Below are 21502 nucleotides of genomic sequence, written 5' to 3'. Positions count from 1 at the left end.
GGCGCACGGTGCTTTATTTTAACGAGCTGCCGCCGTAAAAAAAAAAAAAAAAATGACGCGCTGGGTAAAAATTGTGCGTCCCTAGCGCTCAAAAGCATCGGGCGCCCGGGAGCGGTGGCTGTGCGAGGGTTAGGGAAGCGGGAACTCAGTGCGAGCGTCCGTTTTATCTCGCAGCGGATAACTCACCTGCACAATATGCGCGCACGCCTGCAGCGTGTATACTCTGCGCCCAGAAATTGTTTTTATCTTTGTAATCGAGCCCTTACCGTTTTCCCCTTAATTCTAAGCGCCGCAAGCAGTAGAACACGGTATCACAGCGATGCTAAGCCGGAGGAGCCACAGAGAGCAGCACACTTTGTTTTTCCACGTGCTCTTGGCTCGTGGGTATGACTCAACGCCAGCTCCAGGACTGGCATTAAATTTGCCGCTTTAAAAAGGGTGCGCTGGTCGACAGGCGATTTCCTTGCATTTGGGGGTAACCGCCAATAACCTCATCCACATGGAGTTTAATGTGATTTGCGCTATTAGCTAGGCGCTTGTTTGGACGCGCTAATCCCCTTATTGCATCGGGCGTTAGCCCAGCGGGTCCAAACCACGCGCCCATCTGAGCATTGACCTGTGTTCTAGGCTGCGCGCACTTTATTGCATCGGCCCGTGTGTTTGTACTTTCTGGCATGAGCGACGCAACCCAGGCAAGGGCCCAGGATGCGGGCGCGTTTTTACCTGCACTCACTATGAGGAATTTCTCTTTGAGACTGCGCCTGCATTCCCCCCTTCCCGAGGAGTTTCAAAATTACCCTCTCAAATATGATTCAACACATCACATATTCCAGTCATAAACTTAAAGGGAGCCATTTTGAATAGCCCACCTTCTATCAAGTTATGCGCACACTTTCTACGCATTTAGGGCTGGATTTTCAAATGCCTACACGCGCCAGGCCTATTTTAAAAGGCCCGGCCAAGCGCGTAAAGACCCGGGACGCATGTAAAGGGGAGGGGCGGGGCTAGAGGCCCCCGCCACAGCGGCCGTTTGCCACCGTGCCGGGGGGGATCGCGCGCCGGCAGGGTGCCGGTGCGCGCAACCTGCACCTGTTCCAAGGCAGGCGCAACAGGTAAAACAAACATTTTGTGGGGGGGCTCTAGGTTAGGGCTGGGGGAGGTAGGTTAGGGGAAGGGAGATTAGTCTGGGGGTGGGAAGTTCCCTCCCAGTCCGCTCCGAAATTGGAGTGGACTGGGAGGGAACTGTGCAAGGCAGCGGGCATCAGCACACATAGGATGCACAAATGTGCAACCCCCTGCGTGTGCCGACCCCCGATTTTATAACATGCGTGCACCTGCGCGCGCATGCTATAAAATCAGGCCTCTTGAAATCTACCATTTAGGGCCGGAATTTAAAACACCCTCATGTGTGTAAGGTCCCGGGGTTGCTGAAAGAGGCAGTCTGGGGGGTGGGGCAGGGCGGGGCTAGAGTTGCCCGGCACTGCGGCTCTTTGCCGCTGTGCCAGGGGATTGCGTGCCAGCAGGGTGCCGGCGCGTGCAACTTGCGCCTGCTCAAAGCAGGCGCAAAAGGTAGGTTAAAGCTATGGGGGGGGGGGGGGTTAGGACAGGGATGGGGGGAGGGCAGGATAGAGGAAGGGGAAAGGAGGTCAGGCTAAGGGGTTGGGAAGTTCCCTTCCAGTCCACTCCTTAATTGGAACTGGGGAAGGCCCCGCTGCGTCACTGCATGTAATTGCAAAATTCCTCCCCTCCCCCCCCTTGTGCACGCCGACCCAGTGTGCGCATGTTGTATAATCACGAGTCCATGTGTGCGCGCGTTCTTTTAAAATCTACCCTTTACTGTGCAGCGGATTATGAACTGAAAAATGTGCTAAGGAGCCAGGAGAGCAGTCAGAGAAACTGAGACCTGGGAGGAGTGCCAAAGGCCCAGGATTGCTCCTGGAAATCCACAAAACCCGAGCTGTCTGGATCTCTTTACCATGTAATTCAGGGGAAGGCAAAAAAAAAAAAAAGAAACATTGCATCTATAGCCAGGTCTGCTGTACAATAGAGAAAATAAAATTCTCTCCTTGCCTCAAATCTGCCAATCAACTTAGGACCACCAGGCAATGACCCATGCATTCAACTTAGGACCACCGTGCTTTTATTACGAATTTTACTAAAAATGAATATGTTGCAATCATCACTTTTGCAAATATTTCTTTATCAAATGCAGTTCTTCCTTTATTTTAAACGTTCTTGCTTTTAAGGGGATAATTGTAATAGTTTCTAGTAGTACTGCAGTAGAGGGAACTAAGCTGCCCATGTCAGTGCAATAATCCATCACCATATATGTGTTATGTGCCACTTGAAACTGATTTTGGATCAGTCGGATTTTTGAGTCATAGTGCAAGCCTTTGTACTCCCTGTATTAGACCACTGCAGCTCTTTATGTATCGGGCTTCCAGATTCCTCCATTCTTGCAATCCTCTGCAGCCCTTGGGGCCACACCACTCCTGTCTTAAAAAGGCTTTGAATTCAAATTACTTTCAGTGATTTTATTTAAATCATAAAACAGGATGGCCTGGATTATCTCTCATCTCTTTTGAAACTTTATCAACCAACCCCTGCCTTAGGTCCTCAGGGGAAGTCTTTTTTTTTTTTTTAGATATCCCCTCTGTTAAAGAAAGCATGTCTGAAGAATACTCAGTGTAGAGCCTTTTTGTTGTCATTGGCCCTGCTCTTACTGAATTCATTACCGGACTCTCTACGAGTGCTTGATGACATAAAGATTTTTCGCAAACAGCCGAAGTCCCTGCTCTTTAAACAGCCTTTTTGTAATGTAAATTTGTGTTGTTTGATTACTCTGTTTTATTGTTTTACATTGTATTTTGTTTTACTTGTTTTAATTATTGTAATCCGCCTAGCAGTGGAACCCATTCTAAGTGGAATATAAATGTTTTTAAGTAAATAAATACAGAGATATGGTGATGTTGCTGCAGGAATGTAGAACCAAATATGGAACGATGATGTTGTAACTGTGGGAACTGCATGCCTGCAGGTGCATCAGAAGCCCAGATCTACAAAAAGATATAAAAGCAAAAGTAACTGTTGTTTGTTTTTTTTAATACACGGGGCCTGATTTTCAAAAGCACTTACATGTTTAAAAATGGGCTTTACCCATGTAAATGCACTTTACCTGTGTAAGTGGGCTTTTGAAAATTGCTACAATAGTAGTTACATTTATATATAGAAATCCTTTTGAAAATGACCCCCATTGTTTGTAAGAGGGCAATTTTCATAGCGTTTTACCCGTGTTAATCATCTGACATCATCCTCTCCCCGTGTGGAGCAATCTGCACACTTTTAACCACCCTGAGAAGAGAAGTTTCTGGAATAGGGGACAGAGGTATTTAGGTTGGGGAGGAAAGTTCCACCCGTAGAAGGGCATTTTCCAATCTTTGTGCAAACGTTTCCTGCAAAATTTTGTCCACTGAGAAAGCCCGGTGAAAGTGAGCGCAGCGCGTTTCACCATGAAAGTCCGCGCAGACTTCCGGTTCTGCTCTCGGGCTTCGGTGTTTTGAAAATTGGGGCACAACATGAGGATGGAGCGTACAAATGGACGTCGTGCCAAAACCGTGGCCCAAATGCCAGACTCGGATGAGGATCCATCATAGCCCTCCTCTGGGCAGATAATTTACAAACAAATCTGCGGCTGCTCACCATTAAATCGCCGGGTAAGCCCTTCCCTAGAATCTAACTTGCACCATCACACCCAGCATTTCCCCAGTCTTTCAGCAGAGAAGCCCTCGATAGAACGTGAATGTCTAAATAAGTGTCCGGCCCAAAGCCACCTGGACCCCACTGCAGGCTCAGAGTTCCTGCATCCTCTGGGGTCTGCAGATGTGAAGAGCTCTCAGCAGCTGTTAAGGATGATGCCCTAGGTTCTCAGTCAGTAATCTGAGATGTTTCTGGGCCTAGTAATTTCCACTTCTGTCCATGCATGTAAGGCTAAGATTGTACTGGTACCACAGGCCTGGTATGTAATGCGTCTCTTTCTTCATTTTACAGGAAAATTATATACAAGCAGTAACCGATGCTTCCAGAGGTACGTGAGACTCCTTTTTTCATATGTTTGGATCTCTTGTAAATGGAACCACTAACTTTTCCTTTAATTACAGAATCTCATATAATGCAAGAAGATATCTCATGCTAACACAGACATGGAGGTTATCTGAGAAGAGAACAGGAAAAGCTGGACACTATGGGGGCAATTTTTAAACTCCCACATTGCTGCAATCTGCAGATACTTTTACCCGCAGTCTTTCCGGGCTATGGGTTGTGGGCTTTCTTTTAACTATTTTTCTATTGGTTAGGCTGAATGGAAACTAAAGGCTGGATTTAAGCCATGAGAACATTTTCATACTTATAATTTGTGCTTGTTTGTTTTCTTTGTTCTTCTTTTTTTTTTTTTAACGGAGGAAGAGGAGGGGTGCTGCACCGTTTTTCCCTTGCATGAAATTTAAACCTTGGACAAAGCAGACACTGTTTCAAAATTATGGAAGCAAATCAATGCACGTTTCTTGCCGTCTTTCCTCACGCAAAGTTTTAAAGCGAACTTACGTTAAGTGAAATGTAGATTTCAAATAAAGAGTTGTTCCACAAGTTTCAAATGAAACATATTTTAACCCCAGGGCAGGCAACTGAGCAACCTCGACTTTGCCTTATTTGCAAAAATCTCCTTCCTCCAGCAGGCCCAGCCGCCCAGAATTATCTCTGGCATGTCCCTAGGCGCAGGAGTGGAGAGGTCTCCCTCTGGAGTTGTGGGAGCCCGGTAAGGGGATGGTTCTCTTACCAAGATGCGCCGCCTCCTCCTTCCCCTAGGTGACCCTCACTCATCTCAGAACCACCCACTTTAAGGGTTCATGGCCCCCCTTTGGACACAAGGCACCCCCAGGCAGGTGCCCACTCTGCGTAACAGGAAACCCCGTCCAGTCTCTTCCGTCCTCTGCTTGTGTTACCAGGGAGGACAGTTTTTCCTGGGGAAGACCGTCTGTCTGAAAATGACCCTCGCTCAATCTGGTTGAAAGTACGCACGGGGTTTCCACCGCACACAGACTTCTAGCTGGATGGAGGGGAAGCGTGAATAGGGCAGGGTTGGAAAGCAACATGTATAGGTTGGGTAATCCAATCTGTGCACACTTTTTTCCCCCAGTAAAAATCAGCCCGCAAAAAAATAAAAAGCAGGTGAAAAGGTCTGAGGGTCCCTCGTACTCGTGGAAAGGTAAAGTGCGCGTGTAGTTGACCTTCGAAAATGAACGGGTCACTGTTCCCCCAGACTCTGCTCTGAGGCTGCGCCGTTTGAAAACCTTCCCCCTTCCACACTATTGTTTCCCATCCCCCTGCCGATACTGCTAAGGAAAAAAGTAAGGACCTTCCTACGGCTTCCTCATTCGCTGTAGTATTGGTGAATGTCAGCTCTGCCTAACTAACAAATTGAAACTGCATATTCATGCCTTACTGAGGCCTTGGTAAGAAAGGGTAGCATGGAAAGTTGAACTTAGTGTCGTCCACCTGGGTATTTGTTTTTCGGTATGCCTCAGCTATCTAAACGTGGGGGATGAAGTTGCTTTTATTTATCAAGCACCTACTGATGTAGAGCTTGGCAAGCTTAGGCAATTGCATGGTGCAGGATTTCTAGGACTCAATGTGTACGGTACAACTTCATTTCACTTGGCTGTATTTTAGAGGTCTCCTTCCTTCTCTTCTGCTTCTCTTCGTGATATAAACTCTCTGAATTTATATCTGACCTTGGCCTAAGAGCTACCATCTTGGTATTAGTTGGGGACTTCAGTATTCATGCTGAAGGGCCACCTTCTGGGGCCGAGGAGGATTTTTTAAGCTGCTTGTCAAATGTTGGGTTTTCACAATCTGTACATTCTGCTACACACAATCTAGGGCATAATCCCAACTTGCAGACAGATTTTAAAAGCGTTGCTCGCGCAAAAACGCCCATATACGTGCGTACGCGGGCCACACGCAAGCAACTCGGATTTTAAGAAGCAGCGAAGTTTGTGCATGCTTACCCGTGCACACGTCTATATTGAGGGAGTGGAAAAGGTGCGGGGCACGGGCATCCCGGGGCTGGTCCAAGACTTATGCATGTAAGTTCGTATTTTAAAAAGGCTGACCATGGCGCACGTCGGCTTGATATCCGCGTAACTTTACTGCTGGTCTGATGAGCGGTAAGTCTGGAGATTTCAGGTTTCAGGGCTTTCAGCACAGCGAGAGGGTTCGGGGGGGCCTTGCAGGATAGAGAACCAGAGGGGTCTTGAAGACCTCGATATGAACTGGGCAAACTGGTGGATTCTGGTTTTTCCCTCACCCGAAGATGTTTTAAAATCCATCCTCATACGCACGTAAAAGCCGCTAAAGCCCTAGTGGAAATACGCACGGGACATCTACTCAAGCAGCCTCTTAAGGTTATGCGCGAGGGCGGTATTTTAAATGATATGGGCATACTTGCGCGCACGATTTAAAATTGCAATGTATCTCCGCTTCGCGCCGATGCTTGCGTTTATAGGTTCCCGCACTTTCCTTTTAAAATTATCCTGGTTGTGTTTAAATCAAGAGCACATCAAGTTGATTTAGAGATCCGTTATCCTGGACAGGCCATTATCTGGTTAGATTTACCATAGTTGGCCTTTTACCCATTTTAGAATATGGTGAGATCCATATTCAGACACAGTCCGGATAGCAAAGTTAGCCGAATAAACTTATCCGGCTAGCTTTGGAGGTATTTTCAATAGCACAGCTGCACTATTGAATATAGCTGGCTATCTTAAAGTTAGCCAGCTAACATAGGACGGCTATTTTGCTTGACCAGACAGCTGACTAAGTCATCCGGCAATAGTGATCAGAACATTATCAAATTTGACTAAATTACTGGAGGGAGTGCAGAAAAGAAATCTACTATGACACCATTTAACTTTCAAAAAGGTGACTATGATACAATGAGGAAAATGGTTAGGAAAAAACTTAAAGGAACACCTACAAAGGTTAAGAGTTTAGCTCAGGCATGGATGTTGTTTAAAAATACCATCTTGGAAGCCCAGAACAGATGTATTCCATGCATTAGAAAAGGTGGAAAGAAGGCTAAACGACTACCAGCATGGTTGAAAGGTGAATGAAGAAAACAGGAAATGGCATAAGCACTAGCAAATCAGATGCAAAGCATTGATAAGGAAGGCAAAGAAAGAATTTGAAAAGAAACTTGCCGTGGAAGCAAAATCTCATAATAAAACCTTTTTCAGGTACATTTGAGATAAAAAGCCTGTGAGGGAGTCAGTTGGACCATTAGATGATCAAGGGGTAAAAAGAACACTTAGGGATGACAAAGCCATAACAGAGAGACTAAATGAATTATTTGCTTCAGTATTCACTGAGGAAGATGTAAGGCAATATCCATGCCAGGATTGATATTCAAAGGTGATGAGTGGGAGGAACTGAAACAAATTTCAGTGAATCTTGAAGATGTACTAGGACAAATTGACAAACTAAAGAGTAGCAAATCACCTGAACCAGATGGTATTCATCCAAGCGTCTGAAAGAACTGAAAAATTAAATTGAGGACCTGCTATTGGAAATTTGTAAACTATCAATAACATCATCTATGGTACCTGAAAATTGGAGGGTTGCAAATGTAACATCAATTTTTAAAAAGGGATCAAGGTGTGATCCAGAAAATTACAGACCAGTGAGTCTGACGTCTGTGCCAGGCAAAATGGTAGAAACTATATTAAGAACAAAATTGCTGAACATATAGATAAGCATAGTTTAATTTAATTTAATTTATTTATTTTTATATACCGGTGTTCGATTTTACATATCACATTGGTTTATATTCCAACAAAAAATGCAGGAAATCAAGCTTTTCCTTTGTCAATACATTGAACAATAATAAACATAGAAATTGTTAACAAGGGAGATAAAAACAAGGGAATGGTTAACACTAAGGGTTGCATGAAGGGGTGCACAAAGGGGAGTGCCCCTTTGTCGTGCCTCTTCGGCATGCGACGGACGGCACGCAGTGCCTGCTGGCTTGTCGCCTTTCAACAGTCCGGCTCCGATTGCTATGACGTCGGGGGAGGGGGCAAAGCCAACATGGATTTAGCCAAGGGAAGTCTTGCCTCACAAATTTGCTACATATTTTTTAAGGGCGTAAATAAAAATGTAGATAAAGGTGAGCCAGTTGATACAGTATCTGGATTTCCAGAAAGAATTCGACAAAGTCCCTCATGAGAGGAAATTAGAAAGTCATGGGATAGGTAGCAGTGTGCTATTGTGGATTGCCAACTGGTTAAAAGATAGAAAACAGAGAGTAGGACTAAATGGTAAATTTTCCCAATGGAAAAACATGAATAGTGGAGTGCCCCAGGGATCTGTTCCGGGACCACTGCATTTTAATATATTTATAAATGACCTGGAAATGGGAACAACAAGTTAGGTGATCAAATTTGCTGATGACACAAAATTATTCAAAGTTGTCTAATCACAATAGGATTGTGAAAAATTGCGAAAGGACATTGCAAAACTGGAAGACTGGGCATACAAATGGAAAATGAGATTTAATGTAGAAAAGTGCAAAGTGATGCTCTTAGGGAAGAGTAACCCAAATTATAGCTACAAAATGCAAGGTTCCACATTTGGAGTCACTAATCAGGAAAAGGATCTAAGTGTCATAGTTGAAAATACGTTGAAATCTTCTGCTCAGTGTGCAGCAGCAGCCAAGAAAGCATATAGAATGCTAGGGGTTATTAGGAAAGGAATGGAAAATTAAAACAGAGAGTATCATAATGTCTCTGTATCGCTCTATGGAACTTTGAGTACTGGGTTCAGTTCTGGTCACCACATTTCAAGAAAGATATAACAGAATTAGAAAAGGTACAGAGAAGAGAGTGATTAAGATGATAAAGGGGATGGAACAATTCCCCTATGAAGAAAGGCTAAAGAGGTTAGGACTCTTCAACTTGGAGAAGAGATGGTTGAGGGGAGATATGATAGAGGTCTATAAAATAATGAGTGGAATGGAACAAATAAACATTAATCAATTGTTTACTCTTTTGAAAAGTACAAAGACCAGGGGATTCACAATGAAGTTACTAGATAATATATGTAAAACTAATAAGAGAAATTATTTTTTTATTCAATGCATAATTAAGCTCTGGAATTCATTGCCAGAGGATATGGTGAAAGCTAGTAGCATTGCTGGGTTTAAAAAAAGATGTGAACAAGTTCCTGGAGGAAAAGCTCAATAACAATTATTAAGGTAGAGTTGCAGAAATCCACTTCTTATTCTTGGGATAAGCAGCTTGGAACTAATTACCCTTGGGATCCTGCCAGATACTTGTGACCTGGCTTGGCTACTGTTGGAAACAGGATACTGGTCTTGATGGACCCTTGGTCTGACCCAGTATGGCAAGCCTTATTTTCTCATGTTCTTATGTTCTAATTCTGAATATCAGAGTTAGGTAGTTAATTTGGCCGGCTAACTCAACTCCTCCCAGTTACGCTCCCGGAACGCGACTAACTTGTCTGGCTAAATTTTAGCCCCCTAACTTACTAGCCAGATACTGTATGTGCCCAAATATTCGTCAGCAGGCTAAATTCTCAGTCAGCTGGCTAAATGCTTTTGAATATGGACCTCGGTTAGAGAAGGTGTAACAATCTGACAGTTGAAAGCATTATTCATGATTTACAGCTACCTCATGTGGAGCATCTAGCCCATAGACCAGTTAATTGATCAATGGAATACTGTGGTAATCGGGGCTTTTGATAAGGTGGCTCCTGAGTGGCCTATCCAGCTCACCCAGGGGCACTCCACCTCCTGGTGTCAGGAGGGACTCCGCTTGCTTAAACAGCAAGGTTGGCAGCTGGAGCAGAGGCGGGGGAGAACCTGTTCTTCTGAGAATCGAAAACGATGTGCTCAGCATATGAGAGTTTATAAGGGTAATAATTAGGGCAATTGGAATTAGTGGAGAATCAACCTAGCAACATTTTCCAAGTTATTCAGAGAATGACCTAGCCCAGCAGTAATAGACTAGCTATGAGCTCTTCCGGCTAACATTAATCATGATTTTTCTAACTTCTTGGAGATTGATAATATCCATCAGACATTTGTATCTGATTCTTTTGACGAAGCAATTGATAACAAAGGAATGAGTAGCTTCGATGTGTCCCCTGTTTCCTTCGGTGTCGCTTGGTTCAGATAGATCCTTTCTTTGTCCACCTGACCATGTAAGCAGCTTTCCCTCTCCTCATAACTAGCTCAGCTATCAGCAGCTTAATGTGTGTCAGCAGCCATCGGAGAAAGCCGCGGACACTGGCAGGAAGATGGAAAAGGTCAGAGAGGGTTTGGAGAATACGTTTTGAAGACGTGCTGCTTTCTTTCAGCGCTAGACGTCGATGCTTCGGATGTGAAGGCACTTTATCGGCGCTGCCAAGCACTGGAGAAGCTGGGAAAGCTGGACCAAGCTTTCAAGGACGTGCAGAGATGCGCTACCATTGAGCCCAGAAACCGAACCTTCCAGGAAACGTTGCGGCGACTGGGAATTAACATTCAGGAGAAGGTAGGAACTGCTGCAGCCTTTGCAGCCGTATTGGCTTCTTTACTCTGGCATAATTCCTGGCAGTGATCCAGGCATCTCAGATTTATTCTGTTTAGTTGCTAATGGCCAGGACCCGAGGCCCTAGGCACTGTGTGGTTGCCATTCAAAGGCTTTCTCTGGCTAACGTTTAGAGTTAGCTGGGCAAAAGCCAAGATTTCAATATTTCCTCCTGCTGATTGGATACATGTTGCGTACACAACTCACTGTGTGCACAAAATTAATCCACATAAAGAGCTGGCATATGACTAATGTTTACGGGTACTTAAGAACATAAGAAGTGCCATGCTGGGTCAGACCAAAGGTCCACTGAGCCCAACATCCAGTGGCCAATCTGGTTCATTGGGAAATACCAGGCAGATCCCAGAAAATAGATCCAATTCCTTGTTACTGACTCTCAGGGATAAGTGGCGAGTTTCCCCAAGACCACCTGCCTAATAATTATTTATGGATTCTCCCAAACCCTGCTATGCTAGATGCCTTGACCACAACCTCCAGCCACAAATTCCACAGCTTGATTGTGCGCTGAGTGAAAAAAATACTGTCTCCAGTTTGTTTTAAATCTGCTACCTGATGGTTTCATGGAGTGTCCCCTAGCTTTAGGACTAACTGAAAAGGGTAAATTATTGATTCCTTATTTACCTGTTTCACCCCACTCATGACTGTATCATCACATCCCCTCTATCGTCTCCTCTGCAAGCTGAAGAGCCCTAACCTCTTTAGCCTTTCTCCATAAGGGAGCCGTTCCATCCCCTTTATCATTTTGGGAACCCTTCTCGCTTCCTTTTCTAGCTCTGCTCTGTCTTTTAAACCATAGATCTATACAAAGTCATTATGAAATTCTCTGTTTTATTCTCCATTCCTTTCCTAATAATTCCTAACATTCTCTTTGCTTTCTTAAACCGCTGTGGCACCCTAAGCTGAGGATTTCAATGCACTGTTTACAGTGACTCCCAGATTCTTTTCTTGGGTGATGATTCCTAATTTGAAACCCAGCATTGTATACCTAAAGTTTGGATTATTTAAAATAGTAATAAAATAAATCAGATAAAATGTCATCTGCCGTGTAGCTGCCCGGTTCTCACAAGGTCCTTCTACAGTTCCTCACTGTTTGCGTTTGAGCTACTTTGAATATATTTGTGTCATCTGCAAATCTGTCGTTGCTCCCTTTCTACATCATTATTGATTACGGTAAGTTAAACAACCCAGGCCCTAGTTTTCAAAGATCGTTCTGGCACGTGCGTAGACACGTGTGCACATGAAAGAAGTGACACCTGCTCCCGAGCAGTAAATGCTTTCCTCGCTTAAACTGTGTCCCCTGGAACACCTAGCGTGAGTGTGGGGAGGAGGACAAGTGTAACCGAGTTACACACATACCTTTCCCCGCACAACCCCACGGATTTACACAAATAAACGGGGGTTTATGCACTTACATCCTTTTGAAAATTACCCCCCATAAGAAGTGGTGTTAGGGGGCATTCCCAGGGCAGGGCTAAACTTCAGTCGGTGCGTGCAGATGGTGAGCACCGTCCGACTAAAGTTACAAGTGGAAATCTGGTTGGGAAAAATACCCATCCTACAGTTATCCAGATAAAAATATGCGTGCAACTTTATCTGTGTGTATTCACCAGCAGATTTACCAGGCTATGTCCCTCTGAAAATCCGGATAAAGTTACATTCACAGTTTCACCCAGATAAATCATCTGCTCACTGACTTACTGTATATCTACCTCTCTATTATAATTTGTCCATCAGACACAGATTGTACTACTTCTTGGAGGCAGAGAATAGAAGCAGGAAAATCAGTACTAGCACTGGAAAGTTCCCTCACTTTCAGGCCGATACAGTACAGTGCGCTCCGGCGTTTTCGACACGCTATTTTTACTCCTTATACACGGGCCGATACAGTAAAATTCGCGGGAGAGCGGGCGCTCCGAGGCGAGCGCCCGCTCTCCCAACGCACACCCAGGCCACTCTCCTGGGCGCGCGATCGAGTATGCAAATGAGGGCCCGTGGAAAAAGGAGGCGCTAGGGACAGTAGCGCGTTCCTAGCGCCTCCTTTTTGACAGGAGCAGCGGCTGTCAGCGGGTTTGACAGCCAACGTTCAATTTTACTGGCATCGGTTCTCAAACCCGCTGACAGCCACGGGTTCGGAAAATGGACACTGGCATAATTGAGCGTCCGTCTTCCGACCCGCGGGCCGCTGGCTGATTTAAACATTTTTAAAAAAATTTTTTTGATTTTTTTTAAAAATTTTGGGGCCTCCGACTTACAGGCCAATACAGTACAGTGCGCGCCGGTGGAGCGCACTGTTAGCCTGCGTTTGGCCGTACGTTTTTGATGCACTATTTTTACGCCTTATACAGTAAGGGGTAATAGCGCATCGAAAATGCGCATCCAACCCCCCCAAAACTAATAGCGCCCGCCACATGCAAATGCATGTTGATGGCCCTATTAGTTATTCCCGCGCGATACAGAAAATAAAATGTGCAGCCAAGCCGCACATTTTACTTTCAGAAATTAACGCCTGCCCAAAGGCTGGCGTTAATTTCTGGCGGCACCGGGAAAATGTACAGAAAAGCAGAAAAAACTGCCTTTCTGTGCACCCTCCGACTTAATATCATAGCGATATTAAGTCGGAGGCCCCAAAATGTAAAAAAAAAAAAATTAAAAAAAATTTTTTTAAATCTGCCGGCGGCCCGCGGGTCGGAAGACGGATGCTCAATTATGCCGGCGTACATTTTCCAAACCTGTGGCTGTCAGCGGGTTTGAGAACCGACGCCGGTAAAATTGAACGTTGGCTGTCAAACCTGCTTACAGCTGCCGCTCCTGTCAAAAAGGAGGCGCTAGGGACGCGCTAGTGTCCCCTAGCGCCTCCTTTTACCGTGGGCCCTAATTTGCATACTCAATCGCGCATCCAGGAGAGTGGCCTGGGCGCGCATTGGGAGAACGGGCACTCACCTCGGGCGCTCACCTCACCTCGCCTGCTCTCCCGCGAATTTTACTGTATCGGCCTGTTTCTGCATTGTTTACAACCCAGCATTCTGCCTTGCTACAGAACAGGTACAGCACAGGCAGAAGCAGTGCAAGCTTCCATTACACACACTGCCCTTCCACAGAACAGGTACAGCACAGGCAGCAGCAGTGCACGCTTACCTTATATACACTGCCCTCTCACAGAACAGGTACAGCACAGGCAGCAGCAATGCAAGTTTCACATATACGCACACCACAGCACCACCACCACCACAGAACAGGTACAGCATGGAAAGCAGTAATGCAAAGTTTCCTTCACACACACATAACTTGTACATTTGTGCAGTAATATGCATATATTTATTGATTTAAGGAATAGTTTTACTACTCGTAACCAAAGTGATGTAGAATAAAAAAAAAAAACATAGATAATGAAATCATAAATAAATAAGTAAACAGTTAATAAAACAGAAAACTAATAATCATGTAAATCTTCATTTAAAAAAAATAGTAGCAACAATAGGAGGCACAGGTTTTCAGGATAAAATGCCATCAATACCCTTTAACTATGGTGACCTTGTCCCTTTGGCTCCAGGCCCTTGCTTTTCTGTAATTCAGATTCCCCTCACTAGTCAGCCCTGGGATGCACCGTGCTGCTGCTTTCTCAGGGGCAGTATGCAGACTGGGGCTTCCTTCTATGCATCTCTCTGCAGTGAATCGTAACCTTTATATTAATTAGAAATAAATAAATATGGTGTAAAATCCTCAGAGCAGGCCTGGGAATGCACCATTAGGTACTTCGGTTTACACACTTTACCACCAAAGGCATCCAGAACGTGTTACAATAAAATCAACATATTTAAGTGCAAGCATGAGGAGAAAGGCAGTCCTAGGGACATCGGGACCTGCTGTAGAATACAAACATAAGAACATAAGAAAATGCCATACTGGGTCAGACCAGGGGTCCATCAAGCCCAGGATCCTGTTTCCAACAGTGGCCAATCCACGTCACAAGTACCTGGCAAGATCCCAAACATTAGATAGATCACAAGCTACTATTGCTTATTAATTACCATCATAGCAGTTTATGGATTTATATTCTAGGAACTTACCCAAACATTTTTTAAACCCAGTAACATTAACTGCTGTAACCACATCCTCTGGCAGTGAATTCCACAACTTAACTATGTGCTGAGTGAAAAATAATTTTCTTTGATTTGCTTTAAATGAGCTACTTGCTAACTTCATGAAGTGCCCCCTGGTCCTTCTATTATCTGAGAGAGTAAATAACCGATTTACATTAACTTGTTCAAGTCCTCTCATGATTTTGTAGACTTCTATCATATCCCCGCCCCCCCCCTCAGTCGTCTCTTCTCCAACTGAACAGCCCTAACTTCTTTAGCCTTTCCTCATAGGGAAGCCATTCTATGCCCCTTATCATTTTGGTCACCTTTCTCTGCACTTTCTCCAGTGCAGTTATATCCTTTTTGAGAAGCGGTGACCAGAACTGCACACAGTATTCAAGGTGTGGTCTCACCATGGAGCGGATACAGAGGCATTATGACATCCTTTGTTTTATTTTCCATTCCCTTCTTAATAATTCTTAAAATTCTGTTTGCTTTTTTGACTGCCGCAGCACACTGGACCGACAATTTCAATGTATTATCCACTATGACGTCTAGATATCTTTCCTGGGTGGCAACTCCTAAGATAGAACTTAACATTATGTAACTACAGCAAGGGTTATTTTCCTCTATATGCAATAACTTGCACTTGTCCACGTTAAATTTCATCTGCCATTTGGAAGCCCAATCTTCCAGTCTCACAAGTTCCTCCTCCAATTCATCGTAATTCACTTGAGATTTAACTACTCTGCATAATTATTGTATCATCTGCAAATTTAATCATCTCACTCGTTGTACCCCTTTCCAGAACATTTATAAATATATTAAAAAGCACTGGTCCAAGTACAGAACCCTGAGGCACTCCACTGTTTACCTTTTTCCACTGTAAAAATTGACCATTAAATCATACTTTCTGTTTCCTCTCTTTTAACCAATTTACAATCCACAAAAGGATATCGCCACCTATTCCATGAGTTTTTAGTTTTCTTAGAAGCCTCTCATGTGGGACTTTGTCAAACGCTTTCTGAAAATCCAAATACACCACATCTACCGGTTCACCTTTGTCCACATGTTTATTCACCCCTTCAAAAGAAATATAGATTTGTGAGGCAAGACTTCCCTCGGTTAAATCCATGCTGGCTGTGTCCCATCAAACCATGTCTATCTAAATGTTCTGTGATTTTATTCTTTATAATAGTATCCACAATTTTTCCCAGCATTGAAGTAAGGCTCACCAGTCTATAGTTTCCTGGATCACCTCTGGATCCCTTTTTAAATATAAGGTTACATTGGTCATCTCATCTTCCAATCTTCAGGTACATTGGATGATTTTAATGATAAGTTACAAATTTTTACTAATAGGTCTGAAATTTCATTTTTTAGTTCCTTCAGAATCCTGGGGTATATACCATCCTGTCCAGATGATTTACTATTCTTCAGTTTGTCAATCAGGCCTACCACATCTTCCAGGTTCACCGTGGTTTTGTTCAGTTGATCAGAATCATCACCCATGAAAACCTTCTCCGGAACGTGTATCTCCCCAACATCCTCTTCAGTAAACACCGAAGCAAAGAAATTGTTTAATCTTTCCACGATAGCCTTATCATCTCAAAGTGCCCCTTTAACTCCTTGATCATCCAGTGGTCCAACTGACTCCCTTGCAGGCTTTCTGCTTTTAAACATTTTTTAAAGATTTTATTGTGAGTTTTTTCTTCTATGGCCAACTTCTTTTCAAATTCTCTCTTAGCCTGTCTTATCAATGTCTTACATTTAACTTGCCAATGCTTATGCTTTATCCTACTTTCTTCTGATGAATCCTTCTTCCAGTTTTTGAATGAAGATCTTTTGGCTGAAATAGCCTCTTTCATCTCACCTTTTAACCATTCCGGTAATCATTTTGCCTTCCTTCCACCTTTCTTAATGCATGGAATACATCTGGTCTGTGCTTCTAGGATGCTATTTTTTAACAATGTACACGCCTGTTGCAAACCTTTTACCTTTGTAGCTGGACCTTTCAGTTTTTTTCTAACTATTTTTCTCATTTTGCCAAAATTTCGCTTTTGAAAGTTTAGTGCTAGAGCCGTGGATTTACATACACAGTCTTCTATTTTATTAGAACAGTTAGAAATGTATACAGCACTTAATTGCATTTTATGATATTTTAACTATATTCTTATAATTTGATTTTTATTGTATTTTATACTGTAATTTCTTGTTATTGAATCTTAAATTTCATTTATTGTAAACCGATGTGATGTACCCCACGAACGTCAGTATATAAAACTAATAAATAAATAAATAAATACTGTCCCCCTTCCAGTCATTAATTCAAATTTGATCATATAATCATTATTGCCAAGTGGCCCCACCACTGTTACCTCTCTCACCAAATTCTGTCCTCCACTGAGAATTAGATCTAAAATTTCTCCCTCTCTTGTCGGCTTCTGAACCAATTGCTCCATAAAACTGTCTTTTATTCCATCCAGGAACTTTATCTCTCTAGCATGTCCAGATGTTACATTTACCCAGTCAATATTGGGGTAATTGAAGTCTCCCATTATTACTGCACTACCAATTTGGTTAGCTTCCCTAATTTCTCTTAGCATTTCACTGTCCGTCTCACCATCTTGGCCAGGTTGACAGTAGTATACTTCTGTCACTATTCTCTTCCCCAACACACAAGGGATTTCTATCCATAAAGATTCAACTGTACATTTAGTCTCATGCAGGATCTTTATCCTGTTGGACTCTATGCCATCCCGGACATAAAGCGCCTGTCATTGTGATATAATTTGTACCCCAGTATAACACTGTCCCATAAGTTATCCTCTTTCCACCATGTCTCTGAGATGCCAATTGTCTCTCATCATTCGCTGCTATACACTCTAATTCTCCCATCTTACTTCTTAGACTTCTGGCATTAGCATACAAACATTTCAAAGTGAGTTTTTTGTTTGTATTTAGATTCTGCTTTTCAGTTGACAGGGATACAGCGGAATCTTTTAGTTCAGGTGAGTTTTTAATTATAGGCACTTGGACTACTTTCTTATTATTTGACCCTCTCTGTTGGGATGCTCTAACTTTAATGCTTCATTAGTATTCTTTGAAGATACCTCCCTCCGAACCATGCACTGCTGAGCACTGTCGGCTTTCCCCTAGTTTAAAAGCTGCTCTATCTTTTTTTTAAAGGTTGGCACAAGCAGCTTGGTTCCACCCTAGTTAAGATGGAACTCATCCCTTCGGAAGAGACTCCCCCTTCCTCAAAAGGTTCCCCAGCTCTTTACAAAACTGAATCCCTCTTCCTTGCACCATCGTCTCATCCACGCATTGAGACTCTGGAGCTCTGCCTGCCTCTGGTGACCTGCATGTGGAACAGGGAGCATTTCAGAGGATGCTACCCTAGAGGTTCTGGATTTCAGCTTTCTACCTAAGAGCCTAAATTTGGCTTCCAAAACCTCCCTCCCACATTTTCTATGACGTTGGTGTCCATATGTATCATGACAGCTGGCTCCTCCCCAGCACTATCTAAAATCCTATCTAGGTGACGCGTGAGGTCCGCCATCTTCGCACCAGGTACACATAAGAAATTGCCATGCTGGGTCAGACCAAGGGTTCATCAAGCCCAGCATCCTTTTTCCAACAGAAGCCAAACCAGGCCACAAGAACCTGGCAAGTTCTCAAACACCAAGAAGATCCTATGCTATTGATGCCAGTAATAGCAGAGGCCATTCCCTAAGTAAACTTGATTAATAGCAGTTAATGAACTTTTCCTCCAAGAACTTATCCAAACCTTTTTTAAACCCAGCTACACTAACTGCACTAACCAAATCCTCTGGCAACAAATTCCAGAGCTTAATTGTGTGTTACCAGGCGATCCACATGCCCACCAGCCACCCAGCTGTCTACATTCCTAGTAATCGAATCACCAACTATGACGGCTATCCTAACACTTCCATCCTTGGCAGAAGCCCTGGGAGAGATATCCTCAGTGCGAGAGGATGATGCACCACCTGGAGAGCAGGTCCTTGCAACAGGATCATTTCCTGCTGCACCAGGTTGATGCTGTCCAATCATGAGACCTTTCTCCTCCAAGGCAGCACCAGGGATGATAGACTGGAGTTGGGACTTGGCTACTATGTCCCTGAAGTTCTCATCTATATATCTCTCTGTCTGCCTCAGTTCCTCCAGGTCTGCCACTCTAGCCTCCAGAGATTGGACTCGTTCTCTGAGAGACAGGAGCTCTTTGTATTGGATGCACACATACAACTTCTCACCGGCAGGTAAAAAATCATACACATGACACTCGATGCAAAAAATCTGGAGGCCCCCCTCTTGCTGCTGGACTGCTGCCTTCATCTTAAATTTGTTCAATTCCAAGTTAATTTTTAGGTTGCTCTGGGTGTAGGATTGCATACGATTAGGGTCCTTTAAATGTATTAGTGTATTCACTATATATCTGGTACTGTCCTACAAGGGAATAATCAAACTCTTGATAAGGTATGGGGAGATTCTGAGTTTAAGTTAAAAGGCTGATTTTTTTTTACATTTTTTTTTAAGTGTGAAAGTGACACCTGCCTATAAATTAAAGGATGAGCTAGGGGTGGGTGGGAGAAGAGTGGGACGGTTAGGAAATACAAACACACAAACTTCTGCTGGTTGCCTGACTTTCTGACTACCTATTTAAAACAAAACACACGAACACACTAAATAATACACTCCAATAGTTTACTTCTCCCCAATAATTTTAAATTTTAAAAATTTCTCCAAGCAGTACATACTGATTCTTTCCGGCCACCAGAAAGGTGATCCTCTCCTCTCAGTGACTTTTTGGCATATTCACAAGGAACACAATGCAGCCAAGCTCTGGAGAGGTTGTTGAGTGAGGCTTTTCATTAAATACCTGGGATGGGGGCTAGCCTGTTGGCCAGCACCATGTAGATGGGTTCAGTCCCAAGCCCAGGTGTAAACTTCTCTGTTTAGTCAGGGAAGGGTGAGGAGTCTCTGTCATCATGCAGTGACAGCATGGTGGCCAGATGTGGTTCTGAAAGAAGCCCTGGGGCATAACCCCTCCCCTCCCGTCCTCAGCCAAGGATTAAAAGTAAGTTGAGAGGGGATGTAAAATAGGGCACAAGGTCCCAAGATCCCACCTCTGGTTCCAGCTGAGCTGGACAGCTAAAGGAGCAGGAGGAAACTGCCAGGTCAAAGCGAAAATGAATACAGTGGTCCCTTGACTTACAAACTCAATTGGTTCCAGAGGGCTGGTTGTAACTCAAGTTGGTTGTAAGTCAAGACTATTTTTTCCATAGGAAATAATGGAAATACCCATAATGCGTTCCAAAGCTCCCAAAAGCACCCCTTACCTAACCATTTCTATAATAAAAAATGGTTGTATAATGTGCGTAATTACCAGAAACACCAATAATTTCCTAGTGTACTCACCAAAATGTTATAAAATGTGCCTAGCCTACCAAAAACAACAATTTCACCGCCTCCACCAGTTCCTTTGCAATATCTGCATATGGACTCTCTACCTGGGTAACATCAGGCTAGGTTGAGAGAACATTGCACAAATCTCATCTTTGGGTGAGTTTCCTCACTCCGAAGGTCATCAAATCTTCACAAGAGAGCACTGTTCTGTTCGTACGTCACACTCTGCATGTCAAAGTGGCCCCTAACCCCTACACTAATACCCACACCTCACCTCGAGTAACTAGGTGGGCCGATAAATTAAAGGTATAAATACCTACTTAGTATGAGGGCATCATGGCTAGTGCATCTCTCTCTTGTTTTTTTGAAAACCTCTCTTAATTCATTCTCTCTCCTGCTCTGCCCAGTTCCCGGGTTACCTTAGGGTGAGTCTCTCCTAACGATGCTCTCTCTCACACAGCTGCACGTGCAATTCTCCACAGACTCCAGGGTGCAGAAGATGTTCGATGTGTTGCTGGATCAGAACAGCGAGAAGGAAAAGAGAGAGAAGGTGAGAACCTGGCTCATGACCGAGGGTTAAGCAGCGTAGGAGAGAGGTCAGCGCAGGGCAAAGGGGGAGGGGAAGAACTCCTGGGCAGACTGTAGGAGGTAGGCAGATAATATTACTCGCTACATGAATCTTTGTTTCTTGGGACCAGTCTGAAATGTGCTTTGAAGTGCCTGAAAGGCAGAATATAAATTAAATAAATAGATACACGATTATTAGTTTAATTTATTGAAGGTGGATTTGTCCTGTGGCTGTGGGTCAACAGAGTTGCCAATTCACCTCAGGATGACCAAACAGCTCTGATTTTTGCCTGTTGCATGCATGGAGTTGTTGTTCTGACTGTGTAAGGAGAATCAAATCAGAACTACAACATCATGCATGCAACAGGGCAAAACCAGGGCTGGATCAGCCTGTTCGGTTGACCTGGGAGAAGTTGGTCACCCTTTGAGCCAATACATTAAACATTGCGCAGTGTTGTCTCGGCGACGGTCGCTCGATGACGTTCCGTTGTCTGCTGCCGGGACAGGCTCGTCCATCCACACTCGGGCACTTTGCTTGCTGAAGTCTTAGAAGTACTTCTTTAAAAAGCAAAGGGGGGAAGTTTTTAAAAAGCCTGCCTCGGTGCGTGCTTTCCTTTTCAGTACTGTGTATGGTAGAAAGGATCCATGCGACTTCTGCATCTGTTTTCACCTGGGCCAGATTCTGTGCAGGGAAACAGTGCACGTAGATTTGAAGATCTGAGCCATGCACCTTGCTTCAAACCCTCCCTGATGGCACCGACTTCCAAA

The 21502-nt window shown here is 43.9% G+C and overlaps 1 protein-coding gene across 2 annotated transcripts in view; it reads left to right on the top strand.

The window, feature by feature from the left end:
• The window catches only part of UNC45B (unc-45 myosin chaperone B), a 108773-nt gene that overhangs the window by 4851 nt on the left and 82420 nt on the right, over positions 1 to 21502 (top strand). For both annotated transcript variants that reach the window (XM_029612781.1, XM_029612782.1), the window contains exons 3-5: positions 4048 to 4084; positions 10429 to 10604; positions 20628 to 20717. In XM_029612781.1, coding sequence (XP_029468641.1) covers positions 4048 to 4084; positions 10429 to 10604; positions 20628 to 20717 — 303 coding nt within the window. The remainder of the gene's footprint in view (positions 1 to 4047; positions 4085 to 10428; positions 10605 to 20627; positions 20718 to 21502) is intronic.

The sequence above is a fragment of the Rhinatrema bivittatum genome, chromosome 8, assembly GCF_901001135.1.
Source record: "Rhinatrema bivittatum chromosome 8, aRhiBiv1.1, whole genome shotgun sequence".
Classification (NCBI taxonomy): domain Eukaryota; kingdom Metazoa; phylum Chordata; class Amphibia; order Gymnophiona; family Rhinatrematidae; genus Rhinatrema; species Rhinatrema bivittatum.
This window is presented reverse-complemented; position numbering and strand designations above follow the sequence as displayed.